The 23,175-nt window shown below is 36.9% G+C and overlaps 1 protein-coding gene across 1 annotated transcript in view; it reads right to left on the reverse strand.

Annotated features, from left to right (window-relative positions):
- The window catches only part of ccm2 (CCM2 scaffold protein), a 35,214-nt gene extending 18,681 nt beyond the window's left edge, over positions 1-16,533 (reverse strand). The window contains exon 1 of the mRNA XM_015345771.2: positions 16,165-16,533. Coding sequence (XP_015201257.1) covers positions 16,165-16,194 — 30 coding nt within the window. The 5' untranslated portion in view covers positions 16,195-16,533. The remainder of the gene's footprint in view (positions 1-16,164) is intronic.
- Between the last annotated feature and the right edge of the window lie 6,642 nt (positions 16,534-23,175).

Genomic DNA, 23,175 nt, shown 5'->3' on the forward strand with positions numbered 1-23,175 from the left:
TAAAATATTTCTTCGACAGATAAATCTGCTTCTTTACCAAAGCTGAAAGATTTTGGTAAACCTTTCACCTTCATCTTCGACCCAATATGAAAAAAGCAACAATCCTGTTAACTATTGACGATTAAGAACTGTGATGAAACTAAACAAAATATGATAAAGCACTGTCAAGCAAATCTGCTGGACTCTAGTACGCAGTCTTAAAAACATACAGGGGTGAAAGTATAATGCCTTGACATGTTAGAAAGTCTCAAATCCTGAATACAAACTGCCCTGAAATATAATTTCATGAAATGTACAAGAAATCCAAGGACAGAAAATGTAAAAAAATAAGTGCTGCCTGTTCCTTCTGCAGCTTGTCCGCTGATGCAGTTTTACACTCTAGTGTCTTATTATACTATATAACATAATAAGTAATTGAAAATTGTTACGTAATAAAAAACAAACCACAAATTGTTTTAGAAAACTAACAAGTACTAAGACAAGTTGTGAGCTTACATTATTTAAAATATTTATTCCAGTACTGTTCAATGTAAAATGTATTTCGACAAGGAACCATCTGAGCCTTAAGTATCTTGTATAATGTATAAAATGCTTTTGGATTTCTTAATATACATGCAGAAAAATAAAGTAGTGTCTGGAGACCACAAAATAGCACTAATACAGTTTTTCTATAGTATACTGTAGTCTTACTATGTTGAATGAACAAGCATACATTTCATTGTGAGAGATAACATGGCTCACTTCAATTTCTCTAGCTGGAAACCTTTGGGACTGCCTGATCAAACATTGTTGCTCAAATTTAATTCTCATCTGAAAATGCTGTAAGTCTAAATTCCCGTGCACATCAAAGCTGCTCTGTGAGATGGGTGAACTGCCTGAGCCCTCTTTCACTTCTTGCATTTGTCTTATTCCACACTGTTTAGTTGGGCCGCAGGCAAAGTGACGCACCTTCACTTTGGCCGTCTGCAGCAGGCCTCCTACTGGACAGTTCTGCTGGTCTGTTTATTACAAAACTGCTGGGCTGCATTGGAACCCTGTTTTTTTATTTGAAAGTGTTTCTTTTTTTCTGCTTGCCCTGAACTCCCTTTTGGTTTTCCTCTCTATCTGCTGCAATGCACTCTTGCTTTGATAGCTGTTCGCTAACAAACCTGCTCTCAAGAACTACTTCTGCTGCCTTTGTGCTTCTGTTGTGGATGGTGTTGATGGCCTTTCAGTCTGACCATATCCGTGATCCAAACTGCCAGTTTGGGAGCTATTGATATGGCATGTTCTCTGGACCTGCTGTGAATGTTCAGAGTATTGGTTACAGACTTCAGCTGTAATTTGTTTTGTCTTACTTGGTATCAAGGTCACTGAGCTGTCAAAACCTCAAGTCTTTTGTTTCTGGGAATTTTGCACACATGCCCATATAAACAGGATAGCTCTGGTTTCATAATGGATCTAAAATAACTTTAATTACAACATTAGTGTTATTTGGTCACATTGGCATTACTATTCACCACAGGGCAGTGGCATTGATTATGACTGAGCAATCTTTTGAAAATTTCAGCATGTACCATTTCTAAATATAAACTTCCTCTAGTAATTATCTAAGATTTGAACTCTTAAACACCCAATCATTAAGTAATAAGGCTGCAATTCTCAAAAGAGTTTATAATTGATCAAAAGGTATATTTTTTTAAATGAAACCTATACCTAAATAATGATTTTTTGCAAAAAAGGCAACTTTCTTTGCTAGAGAAGCTACTCTCCACGGATACAACTATGCTAAGGAAAACTGGTCAGGGTTGTGGTATAGCAAGACATTCATTATACATCTATACAGTGGTGTGAAAAAGTGTTTGCCCCCTTCCTGATTTCTTATTTTGTTGCATGTTTGTCACACTGAAATGTTTCAGATCATCAAACAAAATGAAATATTAGACAAAGATAACACAAGTAAACACAAAATGCAGTTTTTAAATGAAGGTTTTTATTATTAAGGGAAAAACAAATCCAAACCTACATGACCCTGTGTGAAAAAGTGATTGCCCCCTAAACCTATTAACTGGTTGGGCCACCCTTAGCAGTAACAACTGCAATCAAGCGTTTGTGATAACTGGCAATGAGTCTTTTACAGCACTGTGGAGAAATTTTGGCCCACTCATCTTTGCAGAATTGTTGTAATTCAGCCACATTGAGGGCTTTCGAGCCTTAACCGCTTTTTTAAGGTCATGCCACAACATCTCAATCGGATTCAGGTCAGGGCTTTGACTAGGCCACTCCAAAGTCTTCATTTTGTTTTTCTTAAGCCATTCAGAGGTGGACTTGCTGGTGTGTTTTGGATCATTGTCCTGCTGCAGAACCCAAGTGCACTTCAGCTTGAGGTTACGAACAGATGGCTGGACATTCTCCTTCAGGATTTTTTGGTAGACAGGAGAATTCATGGTTCCATTTACCACAGCAAGTCTTCCAGGTCCTGAAGCAGCAAAACAACCCCAGACCATCACACTACCACCACCATATTTTATTGTTGGTATGATGTTCCTTTTCTGAAATGCTGTGTTACTTTTATGCCAGATGTAATGGGACACACAGCTTCCAAAACGTTCAACTTTTGTCTCGTCAGTCCACAGAGTATTTTCCCCAAAAGTCTTGGGGATCGCCAAGATGTTTTCTGGCAAAACTGAGACGAGCCTTTATGTTCTTTTTGCTCAGCAGTGGTGTTCGTCTTGGAACTCTGCCATGCAGGCCATTTTTGCCCAGTCTCTTTCTTATGGTGGAGTCATGAACACTGACCTTAACTGAGGCAAGTGAAGCCTGCAGTTCTTTGGATGTTGTGTTTTTTTTTTGTGACCTCTTGGATGAGTCGTCGCTGCACTCTTGGGGTAATTTTGGTCGGCCGGCCACTCCTGGGAAGGTTCACCACTGTTCCATGTTTTCGCCATTTGTGGATAATGGCTCTCACTGTGGTTCGCTGGAGTCCCAAAGCTTTAGAAATGGCTTTACAACCTTTTCCAGACTGATAAATCTCAATTACTCTGTTTCTCATTTGTTCCTGAATTTCTTTGGATCGCAGCATGATGTCTAGCTTTTGAGGATCTTTTGGTCTACTTCACTTTGTCAGGCAGGTAATATTTAAGTAATTTCTTGATTGAGAACAGGTGTGTGTGGCAGTAATCAGGCCTGGGTGTGGCTAGAGAAATTGAACTCAGCTTTCCGAAGATGTGATAAACCACAGTTGATTTATGTTTTAAGGGGGGGGGGGGGGGGGGGGCAATCACTTTTTCACACAGGGCCAAATAGGTTTGGATTGTTTTTTCCCTTAATAATAAAAACCTTCATTTAAAAACTGCATTTTGTGTTCACTTGTGTTGTCTTTGTCTAATATTTTAATTTGTTCAATTTGTTTGATGATCTGACACATTTCAGTGTGACAAACATGCAAAAAAATAAGAAATCAGGAAGGGGGCAAACACTTTTTCACACCACTGTATATATCTGGTTCTTGTGCTAAATGTTACATCTTTTGAATATATACAGTTTTTAATATGAATTTACCTTGACTTCTGTTACTAGTTCAAGTTTACCATAGCAATAAACCTAATACAATGTTTCTACACTATTAATACTGACATGTCCAAACTCAATCAATTTTAAATGGTTTTAATTCAAATCGATTACAGTGTATAGTACATCTGGATTTTCTTGACTGTTCATCTACTGCCAATTTCTCAGCTACTTCATATTCTTTCAGTTCTATTCTGAATGTCAACTGTAGTCACAGCTATGCATTAGTTAATTTTCGTGTAGTGGACATTTCAAAATTCCCACTTGAAATGGACATTTCTGTCCACAAGTCTGATACTAGAAATGCTGGTACACCGTTTCGTTCAATCTGCTTTTCTTGAGGATTCTGTTGCTTTTTAGAATGAGACTAACAAACTACTTATTGTCTAGCTCCTACTAAATCTAATTTCCTTAGCTTAGTCTTCATCCTGGTACAAAAATGACCTGTGTTCTATGAAGGCAGCAGGGCAGCACCTTGCGCCTTTGTAGAGGAAGATCAATCAATCAATCACAGTTTATTGATCAAATAAAAGATATGAGTGACTGTTTATATACAGGCTTAGGAAGAGCTTTTACGTTTGCCAGATTGTACTTCTATTTGGAACCTTATTGAGAAGGGTCTAACAGTAATCCTACAGTGTTATTTTTTCCTCACAATAAAATGCTTGAACCAGTTAATAAGTCTAACCCCACCACCACCCCTCTGTTGAACAGAGTAATACATTCATACTGTTCTTTTAATAATGAAATGTACAATATTAATGATCAGCTGCTGCTGGTTTGAATTTATTTCATTTTATTGTTCAGGATTAAATCCTGTACACACTAGGATTTACTGCTCAGGATCCTGTCCTGGACAAAAAATGCTACAACATGTAGTTGTTCCATGGTCTTAAATTCACCCCTGAATCCTGTTATTAACAGTAGGAAGAAACACACTGAACAACTAGTTTTCAAATGTAACATTTGAAGGCTGAGATGCAACAATATTAGCATGCATTTCAGGTACAGAAATCAATCCTGAGTCCCACACATACTGTAGCAAATGTTAAAAAAAATTTTTTTCTAAACTAGATTCAAATATAGCAACAGACCGTCTATATTCCAGACTACATCTGGAAAGAAAATCACACCTTACTGAGATATAGAACTCACTCAAGTTGAACAGAAAACTCTTCAAACCATTCAAATACACAGATAGCAGCACCAAGTCATACTTGTAACATTTCAGTCTCAAAACGGTAGAACAGAAGTTAGAACTGTTTCCTTTGAGTTGAAACATATCTGTCACACCTGGTAACAGTAATGTTTCCTGTAAACACTGACAACAAGGAGCAAGTATTTGGAGGCCACATTAAAATACCCGGAGAAAACTGAAACCGAGGTCTCCGCATTAGAAAAAAATTAACTCTATAAATCATTAGTGTAGTAAAACATTCCTGAATATTTTGCATATACTGGTACGATAAAATTGTACTTGCCATTACATCAGGTCAACAAATTGCAGAAAAGCTGGAATTAGAAAACACCTACATAACAATCTTAATACAGAATGTACTGTAGGTATAAGCTCATCACTCATAGTATTGGGAGGGAGACTATAAACAGAATACAATTAAACAGAGCGATGAGACAGATTGCTACTGTGGCAATACTCTTGCTCATTTTCCCCAATGGAAAGAAGTTCACCATATGAAACTAACAAAGAATCTGCACTGAAAGTCATGAAGGCTAAAATAGAAGGGTGTTGCATCCTGCTCAACATTTGTTTGCCCCGCCCTGCATTCTTCAGTTTTGATTAAGCTGGAAAAACATTTAAGAGCAAGAAAAGGTCTCCTCTGAGATAAAAATGATAAAAAGATTAAACAAATTAAATGGAATTAATATTTTAAATCTTAAATCTTGACACAATCCGAAAGTATAATATTATTTCCAAATTAAGTCATACATAATATTAAGAGAACTGCTGATAAATGTCTAAATATAACCTATTAACATGCATATATATATATATGCTGTATATTATTTTTAATCACAGGACCATACAGTATACATACAGTATGCCAAAAAATGAATTACATTTATACAGTACACCATAGTTGGTGATTTTACCACTAATCCATAGTAAGGACAGTCATATGCTGGGGTCCAGAAATTTTTAACACAGCCATAAAGGCAACCATTTTATTGTGGAAGTTCTTTCCATATACAAGATACAATAATAGTTTTTCAGGATTAAATCTGTACTTGCACTCAGACAACTTGATTATTTTATACAGCACAGTAGCATCCCAAACGGCTCTACAGATCCACATCACTGTGGCGCAAGGTTAGCACTGGGACCCATATTCACATGGGTTTCCTCTGGGTGATCCGGTTTCCTGCCACAGTCCAAAGACATGCAGGGAGGTTTACTGGCTTCTGTAAGAATAGGCCCTGGTATGAGTGTGTGCATGTCTGTGTCTATGTGTGCCCTGTGCTTCCAGAGCCACAGTGACACTGAATTAGATAAGCTCTTATCAGAAGTGATGTCATTACAATGCAGGTTAGCGAAAAAATACAAAAATATATTTTTCTCAAAAATGTGTAGGGTAATGAAAGCACACTAGACTACAAAACCATAAACACCCAAAAACAATGAGAGATGTCCTCAACAGAATAAGTCAGGCAGAAATTCAGATTTATATTTACAAGCAAGGTAGCAGAAAGGAAAAGTAATTGAGAAGTGATAGCTTTAATATTGGAGCAAGGAACTTTTATCATTAAAACAGTTCCAGTGGTTTGGTGCAATATATTTTAAATGCAATTCAAAGTACAGGATATGTTAAGTCCTAAACCAAATCAATATTAAAATAACTTCAATAGGAGCTGTGAAGTAGCCTACAGATCACACCCTCCATGTGTAGTTATGGAGAAGCTGCCAAGGCTTTTTATGGTCACAAACAGGAATGAGGGGGTCAGAAGCTCAGAGTATTAACAAGGCAGAAACGATGGAATACCAAGTGACAGCGCCACATGTTTTCCAGGCATGACTTTACTAGCTTTCTTAAAAGACAAAGATTTTCCTCTTTGAGAGATAATTAAACTGAACCATCACCACAGAAATCTGAGTGAAGTGTAAGAAGTAAAGTGTAGAGATTGTAGGAAAAAGCTGGAAAAAAAGGATTTTAATAGAAGACAAGTTTCTTTAAAAACTACCTAACAAGAATGCTCTTTATAATTTACTAAATTCCCTGTAAAATTCCAAAAAAGATGTCACAATGAGCAACTAAAAGAAGATAAGCCCATGGTGGTGCAGTTTTATTTTTTAAATCCGTTCTGGTAACAATCCAAAAGGCCTCACTGTGTGTACATAATCTTGTAAACTGAAGGCTTATTCGAAAACATCTGACTTCCATGTATAAGATTTTGGCTATACTTTGTTTCATAAAACAGCTCTTAATAAAATATTTGGGAACATTTTAGAATTCTTACAATCACCCAACTTACATCAAAATTAAGCTAAGACCCAAGTTATTCAAACATGTAAAACCTGGTTTGCTCTACTGCTCCAATTTAGCTTTGCCTGTGGTTTATCCTGTCTCTTTATGTAGTGGCAACTATAAAATTGCCTATTTACTGCATGCCTGTCTTCGACCAAGCTTCACCTCCAGTATATGACCTTTACTTTACCGTCTGTTATTACAGGCAATGTTTGTTTGCAGGTCTAAAAAGTTATCAAATGTATTAGACAGCGTTCACAAATCACGCACATACTATAAGCCACAGAAATATGCTTTTCACAAAGAAAAAATGTTTTTTAGAAAATAAATATATTTTGGATTATGGATTTTATACTGAATGTTGAATTAAGCCGAAATGTCATCCTTTCCGGTAACCTTGCTATATAACCACTAAGCCCTAATTGAACATACAGTAACTGATCAGGTAATATAACCCATTGTCTCCTAAGTCTGCTGAAAATCCAGAAAGCAGCAAACATAGCAGTGCTTACCAGGAGAAAATACTTGCAGAAGGGGTTAGGGCTTTCTAAGCTTTCTAAGATTTGATGAAGACTGCTCCGATGGATGCATGGAGCAGACATTATGTGAGAATCCTTGTGTGTGACAGATCAATCTGGGAATCTGGAGGTCCGAGCGTGACGGTCCATGCTTAGTCGCTTCAGAACTTCACTTGAAGTGATGGCAACCTGACTAGACAGCACTATACTGCTCATGTTTTCAGATCTTAGCTTTATGTGATAGCATTACAGCAGGACCTATGCAAATATTAGGGATGCCATATACTACAGATTTCAGCCTTTTGAACAGCTGTGGGATGAGCCAAGAAAATGTGGCATCTAGGGCTGTATGAAAGGAATCCTGCCGATCACCCATGTTGATGAAGTTACTAAGTAAAAACTGTCAAGTCTATTAAATGAAACACCTGTGTACTTGCCAGAAGGAGATTGTACCATCTTCCTGCAGTTGGAGGCAACATCCTTCTTTTTATGTTCTGCAAATATCGGCAATTAATCACTATAAAAAAATGACACACACAAGGGTATTCCTTGCTTCCTGCAAGTAGTGACTAGGTGATCCTAGCCATGCTCTGGCACCAATGCTACCTAACGAGACAAGTAATAGGTTTATTCCATGCTGAAAAAAAGAAGAAAGAGAACACAACGTTTACTTGTTCCTTTGGAGGCTACGCATGCTGACGCAGCTACCCACCTGAACTACTACCTAACGAGACATCTTGCGAGATGTCAGCAGCCATATCACCCTGCAACTCACAACTGGCAACCCACTGAAGCTAACCAGGTGTGAGCCTGGTCAGCACCTGGATGGGAGACCTCCTGGGAAAAACTAAGGTTGCTGCTGGAAGAGGTGTTAGTGGGGCCAGCAGGGGGCGCTCACCCTGCGGTTTGTGTGGGTCCTAATGCCATACCTAATGCCATAATTTACATACCATAATGTAAACAGGTGCCGTCCTTCGGATGAGACGTAAAACTGAGGTCCTGACTCTCTGTGGTCATTAAAAATCCCAGGGTGTTTCTTGAAAAGAGTAGGGGTGTAACCCTGGCGTCCTGGCCAAATTTCCCATTGGCCCTTACCAATCATGGCCTCCTAATTATCCCCCTCTATGAATTGGCTTCATCACTCTGCTCTCCTCCCCACTTATGGCTGATGTGTGGTGAGCATTCTGGCGCACTATGGCTGCCGTCGCATCATCCAGGTGGAGGTGGTGGAGGGGAGTCCCCATTACCTGTAAAGAGCTTTGAGTGGAGTCCAGAAAAGCGCTATATAACTGTAAGCAATTATTATTATTATTATTATTATTATTATTATTATTATTATGTCTTGTAACGTGCCTTATGTGCTGTATACAGCAGTGCAGATCATGTATTGTCTTAATCCATCACCTTCACATGATTAACGGGAGGCAATCATCCCTCACCTTAAGAAACTTTTGTACTTCAGTCTCACATTAAGACATGCATTCATGTATTGCCTCCCTTCCTGATGTGACAGTGTGGTGGGGGAGGCGCCGCAGCGGGCACTGGTAAAACGTCAAGGCCCCAGTGGAGGGAGCGGGAGCACCCGTGGGAGGTTAGCAGGGATCAAAAATAATCTAAAAAGAGTGGAAAATAAACAAAAAGCAAAAAGAAAGCGTACCACTTTTCCATTTATTTTTCTGGGACAGATTTGGTGTTTATCTTTAGTGTTAGTGTTAAAATCTGTTCTGAAGCACTTACTTGCATCTGTACTGTAAACAAATCCTCTTTAGTTGTTGCAAGTCTTCATTTTAGTAATTTTGTTTTTTTACATTTATCAGATGTCACGTTTTTGGGCTTACAATCTAAAAAACCTTTTCTTGTCACGCGCTGACAGAAAACCACTCTTGTTTTCTTTACCCTTTATGTGTATCTTCTTTTCCAGGAAGGAAAAGGCATATATCATTTGTAACCGCAATTACATGAAATACCTGCTCACTCATATCTGAACAGAACATACCTATAAATGTAAATCCAGGCATTTTATCATTTGAAGTTTGTCAGTTACTCAGAGGCTTTCTACTAAACTGGTGATGGAAAGTAGAATGGAACCCCCCCCCCAGCATAGAGTAAACAATAATGAATTGTAGTATCCTGCCCCGTAGCTGTCATTATCAGTGAAACACCTTTCATTAGAGTAACAGAAAACCTGATCTCCTCAGGATGCTCCTAGCCTCCTAAAGCAAAGCCTAGACTTAGACCACAGTTCCTAAAAATCACTAGCTTTGAGCTTTGAGTTAAATCCAGTATTACTTACTTATAAAATAAGAACACAAAATGTGAAAGTCTCTTGCTATCACAAATTAATATCCTGAGCTTTTATAGTAACTCACCATTAAATGAATCATTGTATGTTTATAAATAGCCTCAGGTGGGGGTGGTGTATAAATGTTAATGGGAGGAAGTAATGGGAAGTCTTTATTACCCATTATTACTCTTGAAATATATTTTTCCCCTCTAAAGAAGATGAGCACTGTGCATGCAACAGCCTCTTATTGTTTGCCAATAATATCCAAATATGTTGACATTTTCAATGAATACTAAATAGGAATTCTGACTTACATTTCAGAACTGTGGTTTATACAATCAGCATAATTCAAGTTATTCATTCCGCTTGCTGATACTGCCCCCCACTGGTGGTAGTGGATGGTACAGACAGAATATAGTATACATTCAAGTGGTACTTAGCATTCATCTTTCTGTTGTCTACTGGAATGATCTGGAGGATATAGTTTTTCGTTATATATCTAAGCAGCATGCAAGGTTGGATCACGAACAGCAGCAATGTACGTTCCAGATATATACTGCTTAATCATGTCTGCTGTATTACAGACTGACACCTGTAGGATGTTTACCGATCAACATAACATCCTAAGCTCCCAGTGCATGGCAGGACTCTGTGATGAAACAGACAGACTCAGATTTTTGCAAAAACTAATTTTCAAAACAATGAAGATATAGCCCCATGTGGCGATCCATTTAATTAACATGGTCCACGCAAAGTTTTATTTTAATGTATTTCATGGGAATTCTTAGCTGAAACAGTAGTTCCTAAGCGTGTACAAAACTGGTGTGTTCAACATATTTGTACCTATTAAAACAAGGAGAGAATAATCAATCTTGTTTTTGAAGTCCTTTGAATCCTCATCAATAGGTCCATCAAATGGCAGTTTGTTAACTCTTGTCCCAGAAACGGTTTCAGATTTGAAGATTATGAACATTGAAGATTATTATTTTCAAAATCTTCATCCTTAAGTCTTTTTATGGGTAACTAAATCAGATAGTAAAGCACTGTAGCAGAGCAGCATATAGAAAGTCAGCTAAATTATGAGCTCACCTGCATACCAGAAACTTGTGTTTTCTCTTACTTCACAAAGCACAAAAAACCTTATATATCCATGTAACTAATTACCTTTTTCCTAGTTATTTCATCAAGTGAAAAGAAAATTAAATTAAATTAGTAGGCTAGTAATTATTTTTGTTATTACTAGAAGAATTATTCCTTTTGATATATTCCTATGAATAACTGCACAATTGGTATTAAAAGAGCTCTTAGGATCCTTATAGAATATTGCAAAAGTTAACATTTGGTGTATTTATTTGGAAAAAGCCTGAAGACTAATTAGCCAATTTCAGTAATTAATAAGTGAAAATGTTCTATTTTAAGGCTCCCAGCTATATAAAATATAAAGAGGTCATATCTTGCATTCATTCTACAGATCTACCTGGCTATCTGTAAAGCATTCAAAGGATAGTAACTTATATATAATTTTAAATCATCAAAACCACTCCAAAATGAGTCATTGTTAAGTCTGCCCCTCTTCTTACACCCTTGTTAATACTTGACATCTATCTTCCAACAAACTGTACTTGAAAATGCTACAAATATTTTGTTGAAAAGAAGCTCTCACACAGGATATTCTGTATTTGGCGTTGCAACCAAGACAACATACAATTAATGCATCAACACATGTTGGTCTGGGAATGTTGGTCTGTTGGTCTGGGTGTATATGAGCATTTAGAAATGATGAGAATAAGCAGGTTAAAAAAACAGTAAATGTAATATGTGTTCCAAGGTTACTGTTTGAGTCCCTCCAGTCAATAAACATACTATAGGGAGGCATTTGAAAAATGAAATTGAATTCCTAGTATTATAATACAATGAATTTCACATTACATAAAGCTACAGCTCTTGGATCTGTTCAGTCACATGGTGGTCTGGAATTAAATTTTACATTTTGGAGACAAACTACAAAATGAAAGGCTTTATCTTGAGTTCTCAAACAGCTTTCTAAAGACAGTATAATTATCATTCCTGTGTCCTATCTCTTACAAAACAATATACAGTAAGTGTTCCCTTTGTGGCTATTTTCCCTTCCCCCACTTTTTAGAGGAGTTATCGCCATACTGCTTAACACCAAAACATAAAGGAATTTCCATATGGAATTGCATGCAACCTTTTGTCTGGGAATGCAACAAGATGTCTGGGAATGCAGATTTTTCCCTAGTGAGAACAGTCACTAGCACAATTTGAGAGCAAACCGACTATAATACAGAGCACATATCATATTAAAACTAGCTCCACAGAATAAGATGGAATTTGTGAGCATTACTGTGATTTCACAGGATCTTGATTGCCAAAAGGATGTTTAGCATGCTGTTCCAACAATTTACAAAGGAAGTGAATTCTTTAAAGGGAAATTCCCTGATTAATCAAAAAATCTGATGGAATTAATAAATCATTTTAAAATACAGTTACACAATTGTAGTTCACAACATCACAAGATATCTTTCCCGATTCATATGGATTACATTTTTTAGGAATTTGGGGGGGGTGTTTAAACTTCTAAAACCTATCTGAATGTTCCCTTTATTAAAATAGAACTTCTATACTGACTTGCACATTCTGCCTACTTTGACTCTGGAAGTAAACCAGCTGAAACAATTTATATTCAATCTAAGTCAACGTGAATACAAATTCACAGAGCAAATTAAATGTGTTTATTGAGCCAAATAAAACTTTGATGTGGAGAAATATATTACTAATAGAGAAAGCTGTGATTAAACTTGAGTTTGAAAAACGGAACACTACAAAATAATGTTTTTCACATAGTTTAAATGATAGTTTAATGATTTTTTCATACTTTAGAACCTCTAGGAATAAACACTCACAACAACAGACACAGAATTTTCCAAAAACCACAAAGTGTTTTCAGCAGAGGGAACATTTTCTTAACAGCTGTAACCAGGCCTTTGTCTGAAAAATCCTGTAGCAAATGACTTTTTAATCATGGGTGCTTCACACAATCTTACTTTTGCTATCTCTCCCTTTCTATATAAGAGCTTCTCTAAGGATGTCCATCCCAGTCCGACATTAATGTTTCTAAGCCTGCTCTGCCTCACACAAACAGGACTTTGACATTCATCCAGAAATAAATCTTTGACTGTCTCAAATAAGGACTTTGTACAGTACAGGATGGTGTGGGAGTCATGGTTTCAAAATGCTGTGCTTCAAAGACACTGATCCCAAAAACGTGTATAAGCTGCCACTCAAAATATTTTCAGCCCATACATTTAGCATTGTTTAAACTGTGCAAGAAAAAACAAACTATCAGACTTCAGTCAAGATTATTGCTTCATGCTCATCTCCTATTAGTTGCAATTACAAAATAGCATTGCAAAATACAAAATATAGTGAAGATTATATGACTATAAACCTCTCCAGGCAGAAAATGTGATCAAATACACATTGAGCATAGTTTCTTTTCTTGTTATACAATAGAGGTATATCAAACATACATTGCCAGGACATCGGAAGTTAGAGCAGGTATTTTAATTCTGGCTAGTGTTCTGACTGAATGCAAAGCTTATTACATTTTCTTCTAATGGTAATAATCATAACCAATAATTCAATACTAATAATCAGCAAAAGATTAAGTACAATCCCCAACAAAAGCACAGAGCTGCACTGTGTGAAAGAAAAACACCTTCCTAAAGGAGAAATATACATGATCTGAGTGTGACACAGCAAGTTCTGAAAATTGAAACATCAGGCTTAACAGACTTTGAATGGTCTGAACATATTCATAGAGGACTACATATTTCTTCAGTTTGGTTTAAAGGGATTTCTCACACATATTTGTGCCTTTAAAGCACAATCTCTGGTAATAATATAAAGGAGACAGAACCATCTCACAGATTCTAATTTCTCCTTTATATGTTAATAAAGTCTAGGTTAACAGTCACAAATGGACTTTCAACAAACTTTAATTTCATACAGTATATTAAGTTATGCAGAATTATATGTAGTAAAAAACATAAGGCTAATAAACATTCATATCTACTCATAACTTTTATTCCTTGCAATATGAATGGGTGACACCCATTGTCACTTACTTCAGAAAAAATGTTCAATGTCATTGTGTTTTTCTACTTCTATATGTAGTATTTTTAGCATTTAGGCAGACTATTTTTGGGGTTACGTGGGCGACTACACATAACCCTCTTTGGTGAGTAACAAAGCAAGTTAGCAGCTACACAAGGTGACTAAAAGCCAAACATGTATATAAAGATAAAAAGTTGAAAACAATACAAAATTATAGAACACATTTGAAAACAGGCTAAAACAAGACTGGCGTGGCTAGAAGTATCCACTGTTTAGCCATAATGTCTAAGGAAAATAATTGGCTAAAGGAAGTACAATATTAACTTGAACTGGACGGAATCAAGCATAGAGAATAGAGCACAAATCTTAAACGAGTCAATTTCTTTAACCAGATTCTGTTCCTTCTAAATTGTAGTACAAAATGCTTTCTTTCCTCTTATATTTTCCTAATAGGTTTATTAAACCATTAGAACCACTGCTCTGCTCCCTTTAATTCATTCGTGGGATGAATTTATTCTACATTTCAGGCAAAATATCTTGCCTAACTGCTGCCATCTATTTTCTCCAATTCTATCTTATTCCATTGTACTGCTGTCTCATTTGCTCATCGTATGCCTGAAATTATAGACCTTTGTTTAGGACTCTGCCTATTATTCTATTACACATTAAGTTACAATGTCTCATAAAAATAAATGGATCTTCAAACTGGAACTAATTAGTCAATGGACAATCTTAACAGACATATTGCTATGCGAGGGGGCAATAGGAGAGGTACATACAATCCCTGAAAGAAAAGGCATATAACTTATTATTACTTCCATAAGTAGTCACATAGTTTCCCCCATGTTCACGCGGGCTTCATCCCACAGTCCCAAACCATACTGGTAGCTTACAGTAACTGGCTTTTAGGCCGGTTCAAACACAAAAGTCAGTTTTAAACAGGAAATTTCAGTACTAGCGACTGCTCTGAGATACCAGAGATATTGTCCACGAGGAAACATATCCTTGCAAGTCTGAATCCTTCCTAAAGGTCACCTTACAGTCATAAGATCCATCAAATCTGTAACATTTTTCAACTTAACTTTGCAAGCTTTGAACTCAAACAAGTTAAAACCCTTCAAGACACACATGCATCCTTGGAAGGATCAAATGCTACAGAGAAACATTGCATCCCAGCAGATAAAAGCCTAAGGTTTTAATATCGCCTGAATTTACAAAGCATTGGTATTAAGAACTCTACAAATTGTGAGCATTAAACTAGGTTTACAAGGGCTAAATCATTTAATTTCTTACTGAAATTAATAACTGACTAAGCACAAACTACCTAGATAAATAAATAAAGGTGACACAGCTGGAGCCCTGGGTAGAGTTCCTGGGGTGCTATCTGTGTGGAGCTTGCATGTTCATATAGGTTTCCTCAAGCTATCCAAAAACACGGAGGTAACTTAACTGGTCTTTAAAAAATGGAGCCGATGTGCCTGAATTGGATAAGCGCTTAACGGAACTGATGCTATGCTTGATTCAATTATATTCGCTAAAATCCTGAAACAAAAATACAGAAGTGATTACTTACGGCCCAGGCTTATCGATACTTAACTACGAAACATTTACTGTCGAAACTTTAGTGACATGTATTTATATGAACAGAGGTCATTTTGCAACAGCGAGCTACGCGACCACCTTGGGCTGTTTCTTTGGAGCACAACGGTAAGGTTCATCGACCAAAATCCACTTGGAGGAGTAACACGGTTCACCAACAGCAGTTACACCGGCCCAACGATCCGCAGGCACGCAAAGGAAATAGAGAAGACGTTCAATGCAAGTTTACAATAACGTTCGCCAAAGATAAAATGAGACAAAATAAAAACATCCAGTTACTTTGCAGAGAATATCCTCCTAATTAGAGAGTCAAACAACCGGGTGGGAACCTGGAGATTCTAGTTACTGTCACAGCCCAGTTGAAACTGCTGGAGTGTGAAGTAAACACTGAAGAATTCCTCAAATAGTGGTCGATGTGACCAATATTTCAAAATAACGCACACATACAAACCTCTGGCGCACTAAACGCAGACCCTGCAGGAAGAATATTAGCATTTTTTCTAAGACAGAAAAGCGATATCAGTGCATTACCGGCTGCGTTCAAATTGCATATCAAAAGTCTTGTGAACTTGTGTACTGTTTAGAACAAAGTTACCTTTTTTGCTTTCTTTCCATCTTCCTCCATTTCTATCTGCAGATCATTGTATTCATTATTGCCGTAGTGGAAGAGTTCTTGGAGACCCTAATGACATCACTGCTGCCACAACAACATTTACCATCCAGCAGCGGCACTTTTCCCCCAATGCACAAAAACACTCAGAAACAGGACCCCCCTGGTCGCAAGCAGGGCGCTACTTAACAGGCATCTGTCATCTTCTCCCGTTGTCTCATCCTCCTTTCCCGAGAGTACTTCCCTTCAACAACCAGTGCAGTCCCTAACGGAGGTCAGAAAACCAACATATCCAGAAATACAGTGCTTGAAAACCAGAGCAAAAACACCGTCAACTTTTCAATCCTGCCGCCATCTTGGGCGTAGAAAGGATTCCCAGCATGCCCCTCGATGCAGGCTTATCGGCGGCTCCTCCAGCATTAGGCAGCCAAACTCATAGCTGACAGTGGACGGGCTGTTGGTTTGATTCCTATTCTCCGGCTGCAAGGCTTTAAAACATGGGAAATGGGTTTGCTGGCATGTTAACACGTCCACATGAAGAGTTTTGAAAGTCAAGACAGTTCTCTTTTAAAAGCCAATTGTATGCTAATGTTTTTGATAAAAAAATAAATGGGACAGAGCTGAGTTAGAACTGATTAAGTAAATGAATCGTTTCCTCCAACGTTAAGGAATCGAAATTTAGAAGTCACTAAAAAAAAATTAAGTTTTACCTTCTCTCTCCCTAAATAATTTCTGTTTATTATGAAAATATAGAACTACCGTTACAGTACAATCCTTTCCCCGTGTTAATACTTTTTAATAACAGTTCCTTAGTTTGCTGAGAAACAAGATTAAGTGTCCGGGAGTACACTTAATCTTCCATGTCAACAGGATTTATCTTCATGTTGTAGTTATTTCAGGAAATTAATGGTATGTTTTCACCTTTCAGAAGATGTCATTTGAAAGTAGTCTTCTTTTTAATAGCATTTGAGTAGTTTGTAAACTTAGCTGTAACCTAACATATAAAACAATGGTAAAATGTTTTTGGTTGTTGTCAACAGAAATGAACTTCTCAATACTTTCAAAATAATCCAAAGACATTCTAGATATTTAACACATTTCCACAAAACACTGTCCTCAGGAACAGGCAAGTCAGGAATCTTATACCCAAGGAAGGGTTAAATGTAAATAAATAAGTAAATGTTTTGTCTAATATCGCAATAATCATAACATTTTCTAATAGCTGTAATCATAATGCATCAATGAATGTTTCTAAATAAATTATTTTTTACAAAAATATTGTACTGAATATATTGTGTCATGCTTAGAACAACTGTGGGTGTTAGGGTATTTTTCTTGCTTGTTTTTGTCCAGGAAGAAAACGGCGCAAGACGACAGGACTACACCCTGGACAGGACACCAGGCAATTTCAGAGCGCACAGGGATGATTAAGACATCACAACTAAAATAACCACTATATTTTGGAACGTAGCTGAAAACCACACTATGCTGAGAACACAGCAAAACCCCACGCAACCTTGGAGAAAAAATGCAAACTATGGACACAACCCAAGCATGATGAGGAGGCAAAACAAACTAATTAGACTCCAGAAAAATAAAACATTTTGACTGACATGATTTTTCTAGTGCATAATGGTGGTGCAGTGGATTAGTATTTCTGTCTTGCAGTGAAGGGGATCTGGGTTAAATTTTTGGGGTGCTATCTGTGTGTAGTTGGCATGTTCTCCCTGTGTTCATTTGGGTTTCTTTCAGGTGCTCCAGTTTCCTTCCACTGTCCAAAGTCATGCTGGTAGGGTAATTCGTTTTTGTAAAAATTGGCCATGGTGTGAGTGTATCTGTGTGTGGGCTACCCTGTGCCCAATGCTTCCCAGCACAGGTTCTGGGCCACTGTGACCCTGATTTGGATATTTTTTCTACTCTTAAAACATTTTACAGTAACTTTTTATGTTTGAAAAAAGATCATTGATGTAAAAAATAACAAAATAGATCCCAAACTTCAAAATGTATGAATGTTGTATGAGTATTCACCTCCATGAGTCAACATTTGTTGGCAGCAAGCTGCGTGTCTTTTCGGTTATGTCTGTACCAACCCTGCACACCAAAATGGTGTAAGTTTTGCTCTTTCATCTATGAAAACTTTCTCAAGATCTGTCAGGGTGGTTGGGCGGGGTTTGTTGATGGACAGCAATTTTTGAGTCCTGCCACAAATTTCAGTGCTGTGTGTTTTTGTTTCCTCTTCATACAGGCAGGTTTTGTGGAAGGACTAGATTATTGACTTCTGGACATTTTCTCTTTTCTCAGCCATTGAACTCTGTGACTCTTTCAAAGTCACCATTGGCCTCACAGTGCCATCCCTAACCAATTCACTCCTTGTTTCTCAGTTTGGATTGATAGCCAGATCTGGGTGATACAGTACAGCTTCCACCTCTTAATAGTCAACTTTGCTGTGCTCCTAGAGATAATTGTCCATCATCCATCATCCAAGGATCCAAAGATCCAGTGTACAGTATCTATATCTTTCCTGCCAACTAACCATTGAAGATTCCCCCCCCACCCAACAAAAAAGAAATTGCTTGGCCTCCTGAGTGGCTCAACTTGTAAAGGCACTTACCCACAGTGCTAGATGAGCACTATGATCAAGGCTGGATCATGTCATGAGTTGACAATGACTGTGTTTTTCCAAGTAGTGGATCACACAGTCTGCTGATAGGCAGGGTGAGACAAGTAGGCCAGAGCTCTCTTGGCTTTCATTGAAACAGTGACCTTTGACCTGCTATATACTTGCATGCATGAAGTGTCTTGAGGAATATGCCTCTTGTCCAAACAGTGCTGGACCTCTGGTATGGGACTGTATTGCCTGTGATGTATTTAAAGGCGAGTGGCTCAGAGGTACCAGTTCCCCAATTCACTTAGGTTGAGGAAGTTGCAGAGATTATGACTGAGAGCTAAATGTGAAAAAAAACCCAAAACAAACAGTTGGCATTGTGAATAAGGTGCATAAAAGAAAATAATTGGAGGTTGTAAATTTACATTACAAATACATCTTTAGATTGATTGCTAGGAGGTTTGCAGAGTAAATATCTATAAAGAAAAATGCTTATGCTTTATGGGCCTTAGTTCAAGTTCAGACATTATCAGTTTTAAGCTGCATTGTACTTCCTTAAGAAAGCTATATGAGATTGACTTATCCATCCATTTTGTATCCGGTTTGTCCAGTACAGGGCTGCAGGGGGGAAGGCTGGAGCCCATCCCAGCAACAATGGGCTAAAAGCAGGATGGAACACAGTAAGCTTGGTATATGTCTCTACAAAAGGGTGTGATTCATTAATAGGTTCAGTGGTCATATTGTTGGAAAAAAAAGAAAATGTTCTTATGCAGGGGAGTCCAATCCTGGTCTTGGACGGCTACCATGTATGCAAGTCTCTAGGTCTCTATAAATGACCACTACCTGAACAGCTGGAAGAGATTTTTAAATTGGCAAAGGAAAGACTTTTCAACAAAAGCAAGGGAAAAGGCAAACTTGTCAGATATGGAAATAATTTACTAGGATCAACATTTATCATAATTTTGATATACAGTATATACTTATATTTTTAATTTCTTTCTTATCCATATTCCCCTTAGTATCATTACTACCTCTGATTATAGTCTTTGTATCCTGAGTAATTTCATGTTCACTGTTTACAGCTTTATTGTTCATAAGAAAGCAGATTTTTATGTCAATTAAAAACAAATCAATATTTCCGTACATAAAGCAAAGTAGGTGCTTGATCATGTCTGTTTCTGTGTGTGCCAGGAAATGAACTAGCGTCCTGTCCAGGGTGTATCACTTTGTGCCTGTTGCTGGCTGGGATAGGCTCTGGCTCCCCAGCAACCCTGACTTGGTTGAAATGGTTAGAAAATGGATAAGTGGATGGATAGATGGATTGACCATATTACATGAGTCAATATTCCCTAGGACCGCAGTCACAAGAATTGTGAATGTGTTCAAGAATTGTGATGAGAGAAAAAACATGTATATATTGTAGGTTGGTGTATTTCAGACATAATTTAATAAATAGATTTTAAACATTTACAGTAAATCACTGTACAAGAGTTTTGTGTGTATAGAATGCTATTCATTATTTGATATCAAGTATCCCCTTCAAAGGGTATTCCCTCCAAAGCAATAGGCTCCTGTCTTCTAAGGCCCAGCTACAGGAACCATTTCAGACGATGACGTTTGCACTGTAGAATGTAAAGCCAGGATTAATTAAATAAAGACACCACACAGACTTCTTATAATAAAATGAACTGTTTATATATATATTTTTTTCATTTCAGTCACAACATTATAATGTATTAAAATGGAAAGATACAAAATTGAAATAAATACTTTCTGGTTCATGTATAAATCGTATCTCTTTTATCCAGATGATCTGAGTCTGTACATGTTTTTATTATTTTCATATATTTTTGTATAATAAAACCTCTGACATGGCAATATAATCATCATTTAAAATGGATCTTGCAGAAATAAAGATTAGATAACAAAAATAAAATAAAAGTACTACCAATAATAATGAAACAGTTTTGGCATGATAATCTTGTCAAGTTCCCCCCAAACCATATGACCTGGCAACTATAAAATATAAATTCTGTACTTAAACTTCTCTATATTTGTAAATAAAGAAAAAAATCACAAAAGGTACAGTTAAATAGTTTTATATTCCAATCAGCCATTCCATTTGTTATCTTGTGCATTAGTTACATTCATAATTGTCCCAAGGGAAGACAGCCTCAGATGGTTGTAGATACTGGTAGAAACTCTCTGAAGGAATAGTCTGGAGTAAACAGAAGCAGTGTGTGGCTGACAACAAGTTCGACAGGAAAACAGAATTAAAAAAGAACAGAGAATAGAATATTGGAGTTAGGGGGAGATGAGAGGGGGGGTCTTCAGAGGACTTTAAGAAATTCTTAGTCATTTTGTTGTCTTTTCCATAAGCCCAGAAGTGAAACATGTCTGTGTTTTAAATCCTAAGCAAAAAGCACGGGCTAGAAACATGAATTGAAATACTACAATTGAACTCTTACATATTTTGGGTCTTACTTAAGTCTTGCCTTGTGGAATTATTGATTTTTAAAATCTTGCTTGAGATCACTTTTGTGGCCATGCTCGAGAAAAGAGTTGTTAAATGTTTAGAAATATTGACAAGACTTTTTCACACATTATTACAAGCATTATTTTTAAGTACTGTATATTTATTTCCTGTCAGATTTCCCCAAGCAGTTTCAAGAATCAAAAAAGTTTTTTGTGATGCAGGTAACCCTATGTATAAAAGAAGACAGCCAATTTTAGGGGTTTAGGTTTGGGTCATTATTGGCCAAAACTTGTTATTACAAAGACATGTATTATGTCCTACAAGAAGTGATATTCGCCTCACCGGAATTACATATCTATTAGTAAGATATCAAGATATCACTGCACTTTCAATGGAAATGTTGCCTTGGAATTTTTAAAAATCAATGGCATCACTGTTTAAGAGAATTTCAAGGTTGCGTATTGAAACTGAAACTGCCATTTATAAAACTGAAAAGTTTAGCACTTTTATTTATAATTGTCATTTTTAAAAATCTGGGGGAGGAATGTAATTCCATTTTCATTAAATGGATTAACATAGATCTTTAGAGTTCTTTAATTATGATGAATGTCAGTAATCTTGAATGAAGGTGACCAAAACCCAATTATGAATAAATAATTATAGTATATGTAATAAAAATTAATATTACATAATCGAATAATGGGTTGATTCGGGATGTTGCCATTTCACAAGTTGGGTGGAAGGTATTTTGCTTTGCCTTGTTTTCACATCCCATAATGCCCGTGTCATGTCCAGGTGCTGTGTTTTTCAATTGACCCACTACAGAAAAATCAAGCCCTTTACTTTAGCCTATTCTGCTACAGAATGTAGAGCTGGGCTTCTGGATAACTCTAATCCAGAAGGTTTTATAGACTGCCACTACATCAGACATTTTTGAAGACTTGAATTTTTTTAATTGTGATTCATTAAATTCAGAAATATCGAAATAACTTCAGGCCATAATCTCAGCACTCTTCTGTCCTCAAGGGTTCTCTTAATTGAACTCTATTACTTGCTTAAGTGATCAGTAATTTACAAGGTGATCCTGACCTTCAGAAACAGGTTCTTCACTAAGAATAACTGGGCTCTCTGGAACCAGAGTTGAATACCTGTGATGTATACTGTAGATAAAAAACATTGCCCCAAGGCAAAATGAGGTATCATCAGTTCTCCCTTGGTCTCGTGTGGTTGAAAACAGTAGGACTAAGTCCCAATTCAGCCTTTCCTATTGGTACTGAAAGAACATTGCTTCCACACTAGAGGGTGTCACTGCAGAACATAATAAAAGCTGTGGTTTAAGTCATTATTCATATACCTCCACAATACTTTCAAATCAACTTTTTATTCTCATTGTTATAAAAATATAAGTATTAAGATTTTAATCACCAGCATAGGTGCAATCCATGTTTGCATAACCAGGCCTTGGGTGATATTTAGTTCTCTGTGTTAAAAATGTTAAATGTATTATGTCCACCTACAGTACTGTAAAACCAATTATAAAATCATAAGCTCTCATATTCTTTATTCTCTTCACCTATTTGTGTTTTGCAGATTAATGTTTCCTCTTTTCTACACTTCAGTTTTAAAATCTTTATAAATGTGCAAGAATAGATGTCTGGTGTGATAATGGTAAACTTATCAAACATTATTTTTTTCTCAAAGGATCACTTTGCTGAGGTTAACAGTAGGCTAACTACTGTAAACCAGGAGCTGGAATTTAGCCAGGACAGATGTCTCATCCCTAGTCTTTTAAAAAGCCACCATGGGATATTAAGTGACCACAGGAAGTACATAGATGGAACCTTTGAAAACAATGTTTTCTCAATATTTGGTTTCACTAAACAGTGTGTCCAGTCCATACTAAAGTATAAATCTC

Source organism: Lepisosteus oculatus, chromosome 2 (assembly GCF_040954835.1).
Source record: "Lepisosteus oculatus isolate fLepOcu1 chromosome 2, fLepOcu1.hap2, whole genome shotgun sequence".
In the NCBI taxonomy this organism is placed as follows: domain Eukaryota; kingdom Metazoa; phylum Chordata; class Actinopteri; order Semionotiformes; family Lepisosteidae; genus Lepisosteus; species Lepisosteus oculatus.